At 36.9% G+C, this 15365-nt stretch overlaps 4 protein-coding genes across 6 annotated transcripts in view; 2 read left to right on the top strand and 2 right to left on the bottom strand.

The window, feature by feature from the left end:
* The window catches only part of LOC129242903 (eukaryotic translation initiation factor 5B), a 149556-nt gene extending 148933 nt beyond the window's left edge, over positions 1–623 (bottom strand). The window contains exon 1 of the mRNA XM_054879819.1: positions 258–623. Coding sequence (XP_054735794.1) covers positions 258–331 — 74 coding nt within the window. The 5' untranslated portion in view covers positions 332–623. The remainder of the gene's footprint in view (positions 1–257) is intronic.
* An 859-nt stretch (positions 624–1482) lies between these two features.
* LOC129242796 (uncharacterized) lies at positions 1483–1899 on the top strand. The gene is made up of 2 exons (XM_054879646.1): positions 1483–1650; positions 1711–1899. Exons 1-2 carry the CDS (start codon positions 1585–1587, stop codon positions 1897–1899), a joined length of 255 nt encoding a protein of 84 aa, XP_054735621.1. The 5' UTR covers positions 1483–1584.
* Positions 1900–1970: 71 nt separating this feature from the next.
* Positions 1971–8733, top strand: LOC129242795 (probable RNA helicase armi). The gene is made up of 7 exons (XM_054879645.1): positions 1971–2214; positions 2278–2492; positions 2713–3141; positions 3227–4837; positions 4896–5537; positions 5606–5767; positions 5840–8733. Exons 1-7 carry the CDS (start codon positions 1971–1973, stop codon positions 6155–6157), a joined length of 3621 nt encoding a protein of 1206 aa, XP_054735620.1. The 3' UTR covers positions 6158–8733.
* LOC129242794 (uncharacterized) lies at positions 8657–13522 on the bottom strand. 3 transcript variants are annotated; one of them, XM_054879642.1, is made up of 8 exons: positions 13440–13522; positions 13226–13304; positions 13101–13162; positions 12888–13032; positions 12217–12832; positions 11672–12051; positions 9091–11558; positions 8657–9021 (listed from the first exon to the last, which is right to left on the bottom strand). In XM_054879642.1, the coding sequence occupies exons 2-8, from the start codon at positions 13296–13298 to the stop codon at positions 8947–8949; spliced, it is 3819 nt and encodes a 1272-aa protein (XP_054735617.1). In that variant the 5' UTR covers positions 13299–13304; positions 13440–13522; the 3' UTR covers positions 8657–8946. The 3 variants fall into 3 exon arrangements, with proteins under 3 accessions (XP_054735617.1, XP_054735619.1, XP_054735618.1); XM_054879644.1 differs by having other exon boundaries at positions 13470–13488; XM_054879643.1 differs by lacking the exon at positions 13440–13522 and adding an exon at positions 13388–13416.
* Between the last annotated feature and the right edge of the window lie 1843 nt (positions 13523–15365).

Genomic DNA, 15365 nt, shown 5'->3' with positions numbered 1-15365 from the left:
ATATAAAGAAATGGGTATAAAATAAAAAATATATGCAAAACTTAGAAATTATGGCCTTAACAACACTGTGGCAAACCATTTATTGTCCCAAGCAGATTTGACAACGAAGCAAATCTCCCCTTTCACTTCTCTTGTTAATAATAAACTTGTTTTCCCCGTCTTATGAGGCGGCATAAACTTTAAATATAATTTTCGCAGACTCCACAGCACATTGAATCCATAATTTTTTACAAATAATGATGTCCTGATGCACTTACATTTCATCGCCGGACGATATGCCTCCAACGGCGCTGTTAGCTATCTCTTTCTTGCCCTTTTTAGTCTTAACCATTTTTCCTCGCGCAATTTCAACACGTTCAGCCGCCGCCGCTCCACGTAAATGCAAACGAAATAACTCCGCGATTCAGTCAACTTTACTGTTGTTGCGATCTCCTGCAATACTGTGTTGCGAATTAAATGAAAATGTGCTTCTTTAATTCACTTTTTCTTCACAAAAACCGATAATTTTACTTCAAGTTATTTGATCAATTTTATTTTAAAAAAATGTGCGAATCAGTACAACTGGACAAAATGCGAAGCACGTAACTCGATTGCAGAAAAGTAAGGTGCCTTAAATGTCAATGAATGGTGTGTCTAGCTAATTTTGACACGAACGTTACCAACAAAACATCACATAGTAGCTAGATATTTTATATTTAAGCTAAGTACAGAGTGACTTAGGCGAACCCTACACGTTCAGTAAATATTCAATATTGGGTGGCAATACACGGCGCAAATAAAATAAAATCAACAAAAGAAGATATATAAGATGCTATCAATAGTTGAAGACAGAAGACGACAAACTAAAACGTTTGAAAATAACCGAATATGAACTAGTAGGCGTGAAAACATTTGAGCAGTGGTAATTTTGTGTTATGGCAAAGCAGTCTAACTAAAATTTTGGAGCCAAAACTAATTAATAAGAAATGTATTTATCAATGGCCTCTTGGATTTATTTATACCGGCTGGGATTTGTTTTATACCTCTAGTCAGTAATACATACCAAGTCATTGGGTTTTTGGTTAATTCATATAGTCGACACTACAACCGTCAAAATGGCTGAGCCTCGTAGAATTTAAACAATCTTTTATATTTTTCGTTAGCCTTTTTCCAATAAAATATTTTTTTTTTTAATTTTGATCCGAATTCTTATCCATGAACAATAAAAGCGTTTTAGACACAGAACACAATGTGGATCTATATCTGCAATAGGAATGGCCAATAATTTTGACTAATAGCGGAGAATTTTAACAAATTTTACGAAATGTCGTTTCTGTTGGCAATTAAACTGATAGTTTTATCGGTGCTCAGATTTTGTTCTGTACCATAATTTGAACATGAATACCCCGATAAATATTTTTTACGAAGAAAGCATGTAGAATTCACTCTGTGTTACATTCCACTGCGTACTACATTTAATCACCTTTCTCTGATGCGGTTGCGGTGCTTTATTATCCGGCTTTTTGTTTGCAGACGCGCGTTTAAAAATTGTATTGGATTCCTTTATAAAACAGAAAGCACATTGATTTGAGGATCATTTGTATCATGCACCAGCCCGGAAGCATAGCTGAGGAATTGCCGAGCACATCAGAAACACCAGTCGACGGTGAAGTAATATAATTCCTACCATTGGTTAACCAAATTTCTTTGTCTTATTTGTACATATTATAGCTTAAAAAACCGGAGACCCAAACGAATAAAATATTTTCACGTTGTCATTCAATTGTACTGACGGAAGACGACTACAAGTTAAGAATTTCGGATACTTATCAGAAGCGATTGCAGAACCTGCGCAAGGAGTTGAATTACATAAGTGAGACAGACTGGATGTATGAATCCGTTGAGAGAAAGACGCTATAAAAATAATTCATTATCCTGAAATAACTAATATTAAGTCTAATACTAGTTAAGTTTTAAAATTTGTGAGCAACATGTTATCGTTTTTGAAGAATCTATGGGATTCTATGGATGCCGAGAAGCAGAAGCGGATGTACGCCGAAAAACTAGAAGAAGAACAACGCCACCTGGATGCAGAAATTGAAAAGGAAGAGAATAAAAAGATTGAATATGGCGATACTTCAAAAATGCAAACTATATTGAGGTCTCTTAACGGATCAGAAAATGACGAAGTGACTACCACAAGTAAGGAAGAGGGCACGTGTTTCGAACGGCTTGGTAATATATAGTGTTATCTATTCAAATTATTTTGGTATTTACAAAAGTTATATATTTGTTTAGGCGTAATAACCACATTAAAAAGTAACCATGGCACCATTGACCATTCAATATTTTTTGATATTAACGTTGCTGGCGGTTTGGCGAGTGACTTGAAAGTCGGTTGTCCTGTTAAGTACTTGGCATTTCAACAAGTACATAGTGATCACATTAAAGTGGTACAAATCAAGGAAGTATCCGAATTATATTGGGATGAATCTTTACCCACCCCGGAAAAGGCAAGTTTATGATTTTAATAACGAGCGACTCGTATATTCGCATGCTTTTTATGGAAATCGGTACTTTAAAAAGTTCAATAAGTGTTTTAGAAATGAAATCAGACTTGAGCAAAAATAAATCATTTTTAATAACGGGAACGAGTTGAGTCAATTTAACATTGAACTTTACAACCAACAAATCTTAATCGTATTCATAAAATTAACTTCAGTATCATTTTAGATCGAACAACAAATAACAGAGCTTCGCAATGAAAAACCGAAATTTTTCAATACCCATCAACGTAATATACTCGGTCTTATAATGGAGCGTAAGCCGGGAACTATTGTCGTTGATACCGAGCATAAGTTGATGAACATTAATTTAGATACAATAGAAATCGATTTCATACCACAAGCTGGTGATCGTGTTTTTATCTGCTGCAACGTACAAAGTGATGAGCATTTCGTTAATCGCCAGGGTGAAGTACTACAGGAGGTTAGCGTACACCCAGCTCGCTTACTCAAACAAGAAAAATGTGAAGTGCGGCGTTTAAATTCAGACTGGGGTGTATTAAACGATGATTGCTATTTTACATTTGATATTGTGTCCAATACATGTAAACTCAATGTAGGCGATATTGTAATAGCAGATCTGATCGAATGTGAAAGAGTGAGCAATTTAGAATACAAAATATAAATAGTTTTTATAATAATATATATATATATTTTTTTTTTTTTTTTTTTTCAATTTACAGGATCCGTACATTTGGCGCTGCATTAAATTATCGCTACTGGAACGCATAGTGCCACAGCCAACGACGCCCGCCGGAACTAAGAAACCAATAAACGGAGAAAGACGCTCAACGCCGAAAGCACGGAACGAAAGTAATCATGCAATTACGGTTTCCGAAGATCAACGTTGCGTATTTTCTAGCACTTTTAAGACCGAAAAGGTTGAAATTATAATCAAAAATAATATAGAACGGAAAATGCGAGTACTTTCCATCGAATTTTTAGGGCGCCGACGTGATTCACAAGTAAAACTTGTAGATCCCGAACTCGATGAAACCAACTTTGAACTGCCCGGTCATGGTAGTCGTACGCTACTCTTTGAAGTAGAATCTAAGTTCTATGGTGAATCCCGCGAAGTTTTCCTCATTAAATTTGAAACGTTCCGTGTAAAGCGTTCTATTTCGATAGTCGTGTGCGAAACGGAAGCCGAGGCCGAGGCCGCACGTGCTCAAACATCTAATAGTATTGCAAATACATCGCCAAGTATGCATGTTATGCGACAGCGTTCACGTCATTACGCCAATCAAGTGTGGTCCAATAAAGGTGAAGTTATACCAGGCGTTGGTTTGGCAACAAAGCGCCGCTTTTTGTCACATCGCATTGCCTTTTACGAGGTACCCGAACGCTTACGCTATACTTACTTGACAGCAGCCAATCGTCAAGAAATGGTAGACAACTTAGAGGGTATGTTCCCCTGCCTGAAAGAGGAACTAAATATAAAGAACTACGCCATAAGATTTCAAACATTAGTGTATCTGGAGGAAGTTGAATACTTTGTGAATTTTCGCAACTATGATCGTGAGAGGGCACATTTCACACGTGACGGCGAGTTTTTGTCACTCACTATTGAGAATCTTTCTGAACGCCGACCATCACTCGTTATTGGAGACACTGTGCGTGCCATTAATCCTTGGTGCAATGAAGACGATAAACGCAGTTATGATGGCGTTATCCACAAAGTGCTTTTCAATCGCATTTTACTAAAATTTAACGAAGGATTCCAGTCAAAATATAATGGCGAAGACTTTCGACTAGAGTTTTACTATTCGCGTTTTTGTTTTCGTAAACAACACTACGCTGTCAGTCGTATAATAAAAAACGTTGGCGAACAATTTCTCTTTCCCTCTCGTGTTTATACACGTGATAATCCCCAATTACAAATTGAGTTAGACAGCGATAATAATCTCATGCTACAGGGGACGCGTTGTCCCTGGTTTAATCCACTATTAAATCCCATACAAAAGCGCGCCATACGGAATATTTTACGTGGCGAAGCACAAAATATGCCTTACATAATATTTGGTCCTCCAGGCACCGGTAAAACAATGACACTAGTCGAAACTATATTACAGCTGGTTAAACTCATTCCTAGTTCTCGCTTACTCATTGGCACACCCTCAAATGGATCAGCGGATTTGATAACAACGCGTTTAATAGCATGCAAACAATTGCAGCCGGGCGATTTTGTGCGCTTAGTTTCTCAAAATCAAATCGAAAAGGAACTAATACCAGAACATCTAATGCCGTATTGTGCCACTGTTGATATGGCTGCCGATGGCACTTGTGACGACTCGGTTTGTAAATTTTAAGTCATATCTGTCAATTTGTGTTAGACTCATTGTCTCATTGCAGATGATTGTCACCGAATCAGGCATGAAACTACGTTGTCAAATGAAATATTTGGGACGTCATCGACTCACTATCAGCACATGCACCACACTAGGTAATTTTCTACAAATGGGATTTCCACCTGGTCATTTTACACATCTGCTCATCGATGAGTCCGGTCAATGTACTGAACCCGAAATTATAGTGCCAATGTCCTTGCTGTCTCAGAAGCGCAGTCAAGTAATACTGGCTGGAGATCCACATCAACTGCAAGCAATTGTAATTAACCGATTTGCCTCTGATCGTGGCTTATCACTTTCATTGCTGGAACGCATACTAGGACGAACACCATATCTGCGCGACCTGATGCGTTTCCCCGACACGTCGGGTTTCGATCCACGCTTGGTAACAAAGTTGCTCTATAATTATCGTGCCTTGCCGTCCATACTCAACGTGTACAGTGAGTTGTTCTACGACTCTGAGTTGCGTGCTATGATAAATGAGAATGATTCGCGTGAGGCTGATATGTTGAAAAATCTTGATGCGCTGTTACCCGCATCAGAGAAACGACCAAAATCGCATGGCGTCTTCTTCTACGGCACCCGCAGCGAAAATAAACAGGAAGCCGATTCACCCTCATGGTTCAATCCACTCGAAGCCAGAAATGTATGTAATGACAAGACAAGATTTTAGGAACACGCTTAATCCCTTTTTTACCAATACCCATTTCGCAGGTGTTTTTAATGACCATAAAGTTATATCGTCAAGGCATTCAACCGGAAAATATCGGCATAATAACTCCTTATATGAAACAAGTAAAACATTTGCGTACACTCTTTATCGAAGCGGATATCGCCATGCCGAAAATTGGCTCCGTAGAAGAATTTCAGGGACAGGTACGGAGGAAAACTTACTATAGCTTCAGCATATATGTGTAACCCTTCTTCTTTTTTACGTTTAAACCACAGGAGCGCGACATTATCCTTATCTCCACAGTGCGTTCTTCGCAGAAATTAATTAGTCGGGACTTGCGTCACGCACTAGGCTTTGTTCAAAGCTCCAAACGCATGAATGTAGCCATTTCACGGGCACGCTATCTAATGTTTATATTTGGAAATCCTCACTTGCTTTACTTAGATCACTGTTGGCGTACGTGCATCAAATATTGTGTAGACAATGAAGCGTATCTTGGCTGTGATCTGCCAGATGACTTTCACACTAGACCGGAACAAGATGAGCAGGAAGATACATTTGAAATCACATCGAAATCGGCGCTACCGGCTTAATGTTTGCAAGTAAAAAGTGAAATTAAAAACCCTATCGTAAAAAGTGAAATTAAAAACCCTATCGTAAAAAGTGAAATTAAAAACCCTATCGGACAGGTTCTGTAATTCACGTACGAGTGAATTTCAATGCAATTGCTAAAAAATTTAAACGAAATTCACTAGAAAGTTAATTGCAGCAACTGCCCTATAACTTTAACTTTAGTTAGTAATTTAAAATTATCGATGTTTTTCTTTTTACATTATTTAGATTGTACAAATAAGTTTTTATTTAAGTGTGGCATACCAAGGAGTTGCTTTGTAAAACAGAGGTTCAACCTTTACCAATATTGAATCTTTCAAAAACTTAAAATTTACGTATATAGATATGATATGATTCCAAATTTTTATTAGGTATTAAAGGGTGATTTTCAGAGGCGTGTGAGCTTCGGCCGGCGTAGCCGAATAGGCTGGTTGTGTTGCTACCATTCGGAAGTTCACAGGTTCGGAACTCCGTGCATGAAACACCAAATGATAAAAAAAGTTTTTTCTAATAGCGGTCGCTGTTCGGAAGATAATGGCAAACCTCCGAGTGTATTTCTATCATGAAAAAGCTCCTCATAAAACACACGCCTCAAATAAGAGGAGGAGCTCGGCCAAGCACCGAAAAAACGGGTGTAAGCGCCAATTATTTTAGTTTGAGGAAAAATAAATCAATTATTTTCTCGGTAGATGGCTGTAGTGATCGATATCTCGTAAAGTATCGATTAAACAATTTAAAGTTTATGCTCGTCGTCAAGGTTTCACACTAAAAAACTCTTTTTTTCTGCTTTTTGTTTGCTCCATTCAGTTGTGAATTCCAGAGGTTAACAATGGAAGGCAACAAAGACAAAATATAGGTATATAGACTTTGTATAAGCCAAAATGAAATGGAATATCCAGGAAATTTTCTTTATTTGGCAGATAATTTTATAGCAATAATGTTTAGCTATGATTTCGGGCATTTGAAATTCAACTTTTACACCTAAAAACACGAAACGAAATGAACTGCAAATTTATTTCCAAAGTCAATTTTGTGTAGAGCAAACAGTGCGTTTATTGTAAAGAAGTCAAAATCATATTTTCTGACGAACGCATTATCATCTCGGCGACTACATTAACACACACAGCCCATGTCACAATCGATCTCTTGCGTGCAAGTTCGGTAATCGCGTCAACAGGCATCTTCGCAATACCAATTACCCTTTTTTGTGAGGTGCCGTGGAGAGCCGATGCTATTAACGATTCAAACCATTAAGAAAATTATATAGCAATCCATTTTCTTGGAGAACTGGGTTAACAGGATGCACTACTGCGAAGCTAGCCGAGGCATCCACATAAATTAAATCATATTCCATTAATTATGGAAATGTTTTCTCTTTTGAATAAACCAATATATGGAGAAAAATAATTTTGGTTAATTTTTTGAGTTTTTTAGAAAGACACCATTGACCACCCTGTATTTGTTTCCTTGAGGCCATCTCATCATCCATAATGCAGTAAAAATATACATATTTGAAGGAAACAAGATAAATTGGTTTGGTTTGCTCTTTCCAATTTTTTTTTTTAGCTTAGGACCTTAAATAATTACATTTTTTTTTTTTTTGTTAATTTTTGATACGATTTAATGAGACTTTTTTTACTTTTGTTTTGCCTATTTACCTATTTCATACCTGTTTCCTATTAATAGTCGAAACGTTCACGATAAGTTTTAAAAACTAACAAACACAAGAAGCGGTATTTCAAGAAAAGTCCTTTTTCTAGCTTTGAAGGCCCAATTTTGATTTAAATACACTCATGAACACACAAATAGCACAAGTGGTTCCTGTATACAAAAATTAAATTGATTGCTTAAAAGAAAAAACTATTTATCAGCATAATAAGCATAAATAGCACAATCTGAAAATAATTTGAATAAGTGAAAAAGATTAACTAAAATAAATGTTTAACGCAAAATGTTTAATCATGTTAGTATTTTGTGTAATATCCACCGTTTTTAATCACTTCTTCAGATTTTCATTTCATGCTCTCCAAAAGATGTTGGCATCTTTCCTTTGGGGCAGGATACCATGCTGCCTGGTTTCCCACCCATAGATTATTAAAGTTTTTTTTTGAAATTTTACACCGTTCCACAAGTTTTCTACGAGATTAAGGTCGAGACTTTGCGTAGGCCAAACCAGCAGCTCAAATTATAGAGCCATTGATTTACTGCCTTTGAGATGTGCTTCAAAGTTTGCAGCCTGCACTTATATGGTTTTTGTTGTAGAATACACTATACTTTTATAAAAGCATAAAAAAGTAAAACATATATTTGGCAAAGCATAAATCATATTATTTGATGCGGAAAAAATTTATTTTGAATTTGCAAAATTTTAGAATAATAACGACAGTAGGTTAGATTTTATTGTCTTTGAAACTTTTAACAGCTACAAAGTAGTAAGCTATATCCTAGAGTATACTTAAGTTAATACATACATTCGGTTAATTTTCCTTGAATTTAAAATAATACTAAATAAGATATTAATGTTTAAGAAATAAAAAAGTATTTTTGAAAAAAAAAATGTCATACATTTATTAATAACATCAGCAGCAAGTGCGGAGCAGAATTTAAAAGCCAGGCCTTGTGCAAGAAAAATAAATATAAAATATGAAATATAAACCTTATTTTACATAAAAAACACTGAGGCAACGGAAAAAGTGAGTTCAAGCTATAAAAAAGGCTTCAGCAATCGTTTCTGATATGCAATTAAGGAGAGTATTAGCACACTGTCACATTAGACACATTCTGATGCATGCGCCCCATCGCATAGTTGCACTGGCACTTTAAAACGTTCATTTTCCATAGAAACCTATCAAAATCAAATAGAAAAGCATTAAAACAATGCTCCAATGCCATGATGATAGATGTTTAATATTACCGTAATATATATCGGTTCCTGCCGATTTTGCGAATTCAATTTATCGCACAGCAAATGCACTTCCACTTCTAAATGTCCACCATCAGGTTCCACATAACCTTCCGAAGGCGTCAATTTCAACAAATTTTTGCGGTTAGTGCTCACTTCAAAATACTGCCTAGATTTAAAAGAGTTGCAGATGAATATTGAAGAGCGCGCGGTGTGTTTTTCGTCGCGCAAATAAAAATTAATTGCGCTGGGCAAAACAGACCAGCAGCAAGCTTCGGCACGTGTCGATGAATTATTACTGTTAGCGTGCTCAATTTCCTCCTCAGTTAGCTCATCCACACGGTTCAAAACATTTCCCGAACCATCAGCATGGCTGGACGATGGACTGCATACAGTGCGAAATAATACTGTCTCATCCTCATCGGGGAAATATAATGAAGAAGTAGACTTAATAGTCTCGTCCAAATAGTCATCATTAATGGTGAGAGCCACTTCATGTATGCGCATGTGGGTTAACAAATCGTATGTTAATTTTGGTGATTCCTTAAACATTTGTAATTCCTTAATATCTTTCTCACCGGGAAGTTTTTGCCACAAGGCCTCCAAAGATTTGGATGAACTTACGTTAGCACGTTCCTCGGCTGACATGCGCTCTACTAATAGGCGCATGCGCTGCCTGTTTGCTTCATCGCCAGATATTAAACGTAAGTTGGCTAGTGTTAAGACAGATTTGGTTTGACGTGTAATTTTTCGTACATCTTCACGCTGAGGACGAAATATTACGCGCAATGTCGCCGTCGATCCAGGCGGTATGAGCATAGCAGCGGGCTGTATTTCAAAAGCGGTGCACAAACGCGGCAAACGCAGTCCAACCGAGTCGATTGAAGCCAGGGCGAAACCCAGTAATGGCCCTTTATTGTAGACACGAATTGTGCGCTGCATGGGTTGTGACAGTTCATGCAAATATCCCATTTGTAGAAAAGCCATACCCACGGGAGCTACATGTACCTCCTGAGCCACAATACTGCAATGACCACCATAGCCGTACAAGGGGATATCCAAAAATGAAAGCATGCTCGCTGTAGAGGCACTATTATGAGCAACGTTAGTGTTTTGTGGTGCGTAAAATGAAAGCTTTCCAACAGCGGCACCAATAACCGTTGGGCAAAAGCTCACTGTAATGGTGCGACATTCCTGCGTCTGCAAAGTTAGCGTATTATTGCTAGGCATATTGACCATCTGATAACCTGGACCGTGCACATCGATACGCAAGGTTAGCTTTTTACTCGCAGTATTCTTCACTTGCATGGTCTTGTGTGCTGCACTTCTCAACCGTGTGCTGCCCCAAGAAAGCTCCACAGCGGTAATCTTCAGTGGTATTGAATTCCCATCACGGTGGCTAAATTCGCTATTGCTAGAGCAACGCGAAACGCTACGCACAAATCCGACATTACCGCTACCATTTCTGAGAGACTGAGCACTTGATGTGCGCATTGGTACAACACTCTTGGCGCTGGCTTCACTAGCCGATGGGGAAGATGCAGATCGATGTACTCTCACTCCAGAGATCGTTTGAGTGTTGCTAGATATCTGCGGCGAACAATTTTCACAAGTTCGACGTGAAATATTATTTACTACTGGAGCAGGCGACGAGGGTTGTGAAGACATATAGCTACGGGGAGGAGAAGGTAGACTAGCCGTCAAACCACTATAGGGGCTACCATTCGACAACAACGTGCGCTTAGCGTGAATTCTTTTAGGCGATGTCAGAGTTTCGGTAAGGTTCGGCGAGGTAGCAACAAAATCACAGTCACTCTTTTGATCATCTAATCTCGTAGAGCTAAGCGGTTTCTGCTGCACTTGCAATGAGGGACTTAGCGGCGATGTTGATCTAGCTTTGTCCACTTTGGTAGTTGTTTTATTATTAAGAGTGCTTGCTATTCGACGTGAAACTTTTGAAGTAGGTGATTCAGAAATTGTCGACTTAAATGTAACGTCTAACATTTCGGGTGTTTTTTGGCATCGTTGAGCGAATTTTTCTTGATAATCAATTTCATCTGGTGATAATCGAATAGTCGGTATATTTAGCGGGCTCAGAGGTGGGCGCGGCTGGGTTGTGCTGCGTTGCAGCTCTTTTAAATCACTAGCATCCAGTAATGACTCTGTAAAGCTTATAGTGTCAGCTTGTGATTCTGATCCGCGCATTTTTTGAGGATCCAAATTCTCTTTATTTTCCGATAATAATTCCTCGAGTGTATTGAGGCTGTTTGTGTATTGCTCCACAGATTGTCTTACACTCGCATTTGTAAACATAGCCTTAGGTGATACTGCTACTTTTTGCAGATTAGATGATTGGGACTTCTGATGAGTTTTATTTTGTAGCTCTAGTTCTTTACCATTTTTAGGCGATTTATTACGTTTCGGGTTTTTCAATAGATCGATAAGACCAGTAGACGAAATATCCGCATCTACATTTTTTACTAAAATAAAAATATTTTATTCTATACATAATTATAACGGAGTATAAGGGACTTTAAAAACTAAAGTGGTACCAAATATACATATAAAATTTAGTTTAAAATGTGTTACTCACTAAATGCTTTTTTGATATGAGACAGCGAGAGAAGATAAGATTCCTCTTCCTCTTTTGTTACATTGCCAGAATCTTTACTCGCTTGCTTATCCAGATTCTGTTTCTCACTGTCCAATACACTGTTATAAGCAGGGCTAGGAACTCTGCTATATGCTCTGTTGTCTATTTGTGGCGTAAGTTCCGGATCATTTGTGGAGGTAAATACGTTCGCGTTGCCAATGGGCGTACTCAAACTAAGTGTACTTTGTGTATCATCTACCAATGCTATTGGTGGTCGCATACGCTCGGGACTCAGTGATTCAACAATGTTTTGTAAGTCTTCTGATCGTTGATTAAAGAATCGACCCATAGAAAAATTCGGATCTCGTGCCAAGATTGAGCTGTAAATACAATTATATAGGTACGCGCTGTCATAGGTAAGGATGCAATTAAACACAATATATTTAAAAAAAAAATTAAAAATATTTAACCCCTAATCGCGCAGAATTTTTTTCATCTTAAATCTAACAAAACATACAATTTTAGAATTGAAATTATTTTAGTACCTGTTGGGATTAGACAGTAGATCGAAGTCCTTTCTATCAGGCATCTTTTCTTTCCCCCCTTTATTAAGTCCAGCAGTTGGTATAGTGGCAAATTCTTGTGCCCAAGCTATTTCGTCCATCAATAGCTTCGAATGCATTTTTTCCGCGGGCTCAAACTCTTCTTCATTTAGCCCTACATCTTTTGTTGCATTAAAAGAAAATGGAAGACCAACGGCTTTACTGAATGTTGATTCGGAGCTATTACACGACAAGTCAGCTGTTCGCAGCAAATTCTGTGAATTATTTAGACTCCCTAACGAAGTACTGGATACTGATGTGCGTTCTCCTAAAATATCAACGAGATTTCGTGCTTTGGGCGCAAATGAAGTAGCAAGGATGTCACCAACAGATAACCGACAAGATTTCGAATCAATACTATTTTTTGAAATTTTTTGTGATTTACGCTCTGTGTAGTGGGTAGAACGTCCAGTTATTTCCGATGGTTCAAATGAGACGTTTGTGCTATTAGTTGAAACAGTGCTTTTAAAATCTAAATTTATACTTTCATCGGTTACCAAATCGGAAATATTAATTGAATCTGGCCGATGGTAGGGCACATATTCCGTACGATTTAATTCTGAAAATAAATTTTTGTAAAAAAATATCATAATTTACATCTTTACAAATCTTACTTGAGGAAGTATTTGAAGGTGTTATTGCATCCTGCACTTTTAAATAGTCCCTTCTGGCAAAGCTTTGTTGTATTATTTTATTTACATCTGATTTCATCGACTTATTGGCTTTTTCCAAAGTTTCTAATGCTTTTAGGCGTTCCTCCTATAATTTGTTTTTTTCTTTTACTTCATACAAAACTTTTTAGTTTCAACATGGGTTTGTGTACTTACATTTAAGCGTTCATTGACTGGCTTGCTGCTGGTTGAGGAAGGATTAGAGGTATCACCAAAAACTATACGTCAAGGAATAGAGATCGTTGTATTAATAATTAATGGTCTATTAAAAAAGTATTAACCTCTTAAATTGTCCAAATTTAAAACACCAAGCGAATCCGATAAATTAGAGAGATCAGTATCGGGTCTATCCATTTTTTCCTAGATATAATACAAAGAAAATACGATTAAAGATTTCCTCCAAGCCTTGCTTAAATCTCCAACGTTAAACAGTAGTTTTTTACATATGTTACTTTATAAAAACAAAAAAAATAAAAAAATTAGTGATATTTATACCGCAAAAAGCGTAAAACTCTGTGCACAAACAATTATATTCCACTCTGATGCAAAATCCGTAAAAAACTGTGATAAAATCGAAGTTGGCGCAAATAGGGTTTAAAATTAAAATGGTGGATATTCGAGCCGTCATTTCTGTAGGGTTGTATTCCTATATAACAACAGTATAAGAAACGGTGTACAGAATACAGAAGGTGACCCCCTCTGAAAACGTCTACTTTATGTTATTTTCAGTGAATAGCTTGGAGAACATAGTTATTAAAAAAATGGTAACTTTTAAATGAAACCAAATAATTAAAATGCCGTACTTCTTGAATTCTCAAAGCACGAGTTCGAAAAGCATTTTTTTTGCTTTTGTTATTGCTTATGTTCGAATCTCCGTGCATGAAACAGCAAAATGATACAAAAAGTTTCTTCTAATAGCGATTGCCCCTCGACAGGCAATGGCGAACATCCAAGTGTACATATTTCTGTAATGAAAAATCTCTTCATAAAACATCATATGCCGTTTGGAGTCAGCGAAAACCGGTTGTGAAAGTTAAGAAAAATAAAGTAGAGGTTTTCGGAAGACGCCACCTTCAGTATTTTGTATCCCGTGGCCGTGTATTGAACTTAAAGCACGGTATACACGAGCAACATTTTTTCGAACACCACTTTGAAACAAAACGGGAACTATAAGGTTGTACTATATATGCATACTTCCGCACTTTTTGAGAAATTGATAGAATATAATTATTGATGGATGCTTGGAGGAGGAATATTTTGAACCAAAAAGAAAGAGAATAGGTCTCAAGATTTTTACTTAAAAAAATAAGAATTTTTGCATATTAATTTATTACAGGGACTGAAACTATCAGCACCTGCAAAACTAAAAAAAACTTTTGGGTCTATTTGTTTATACATTTTAAGAAGTTTTTCAAAAGCCTCTCTTTTTTTGAAGTGAAACTTCTTAGGCGTCGATGGACGAGTGAGAATGGAGAGTAAAATTTCAAGGCCATGCAACGTTTTGGGCATTTTTGTTCCGCGAGAGAAAAAAGATATAACGTAGGGGAAAAGGAGAGAGAGAGCTATACCTTATATATATCTTAGGCCCTTATTATGAGCAACATTCGATCTTCGACTATAGTCGAAAGTGCTGATCGAACGAATTTTCATTTGGTATTATGGTGCTCATACGTTGAAGAATAGGACTATTGTGAATTTCGATCGCTCGACACATTTACAATAGATAATTTTTCTCAGCTGATACAGCAAATCAAAATAAAAGAAAAACCGATTGTGTTGAAATTCTTTGCTAACAACAATTTTAAAAGTTAAAAAAAGTATTTTTTGTGAAAATGAGTACAACGGAGTTGTGGGTCGACGATTCATCACTCGATGAAAGATTAGTGGAACTAGCTAGATGTAGAAAACAGCTGAGGGCGCATCCAACCCCCTTGAAATGGCTTCCACTGAGTAAGTTTAGTATTTTCAAAATGTGTTGACGTACTTAATATTATAGAAATTTCCTTACAGTTTTTTAAACAACTTTAGATTATCTAAAGAGGCGTTTATGAACCTACTATCCAGTACAGAAAACCAGTTGCAGCAGTGCACCCGAGCCAAGAGCTCTTCACTATTATCCAAAAAAAGCAACACAAATTATTAATGTGTGTGCAGCTTTGCACAACATTTGCTTGTTTTATAATGTTCAACTTCCGGATAAAGAGTTATCCGATGAGACCCTCAACGATGATGCTGAAGATATTGAAGTGGAGCCAAATAACGGAGAAGCAGAAAACATAAGAAATGAAATTTTTAGAATATTATAGAAAAATCTAAAAAGTATTAAATAGAAACCTTTACGCCACAGTTTCTGTTTTATTTTTGTTATAAATTGTCTTTATTCAATTATTCGTCACTCGAAAAAAATATGTATTTCAGTTC

The sequence above is a fragment of the Anastrepha obliqua genome, chromosome 3 (assembly GCF_027943255.1).
Source record: "Anastrepha obliqua isolate idAnaObli1 chromosome 3, idAnaObli1_1.0, whole genome shotgun sequence".
In the NCBI taxonomy this organism is placed as follows: Eukaryota; Metazoa; Arthropoda; class Insecta; order Diptera; family Tephritidae; genus Anastrepha; species Anastrepha obliqua.
This window is presented reverse-complemented; position numbering and strand designations above follow the sequence as displayed.

What these genes read in the sequence shown, in the direction of transcription:
- LOC129242796 (XM_054879646.1), top strand. Translation starts at nt 1,585, where the DNA reads ATGCACCAGCCCGGAAGCATAGCTGAGGAATTGCCGAGCACATCAGAA. An exon ending in AAACACCAGTCGACGGTGAA is followed by an intron (nt 1,651 to 1,710) that starts GTAATATAATTC and finishes TACATATTATAG; the next exon opens with CTTAAAAAACCGGAGACCCA.
- LOC129242795 (XM_054879645.1), top strand. Translation starts at nt 1,971, where the DNA reads ATGTTATCGTTTTTGAAGAATCTATGGGATTCTATGGATGCCGAGAAG. An exon ending in ATGGCACTTGTGACGACTCG is followed by an intron (nt 4,838 to 4,895) that starts GTTTGTAAATTT and finishes GTCTCATTGCAG; the next exon opens with ATGATTGTCACCGAATCAGG. An exon ending in ATCCACTCGAAGCCAGAAAT is followed by an intron (nt 5,538 to 5,605) that starts GTATGTAATGAC and finishes CCCATTTCGCAG; the next exon opens with GTGTTTTTAATGACCATAAA.
- LOC129242794 (XM_054879642.1), bottom strand. Translation starts at nt 13,298, where the DNA reads ATGGATAGACCCGATACTGATCTCTCTAATTTATCGGATTCGCTTGGT. An exon ending in TCATATCAAAAAAGCATTTA is followed by an intron (nt 11,559 to 11,671) that starts GTGAGTAACACA and finishes TTTTTATTTTAG; the next exon opens with TAAAAAATGTAGATGCGGAT. An exon ending in AGGAACCGATATATATTACG is followed by an intron (nt 9,022 to 9,090) that starts GTAATATTAAAC and finishes TGATTTTGATAG; the next exon opens with GTTTCTATGGAAAATGAACG.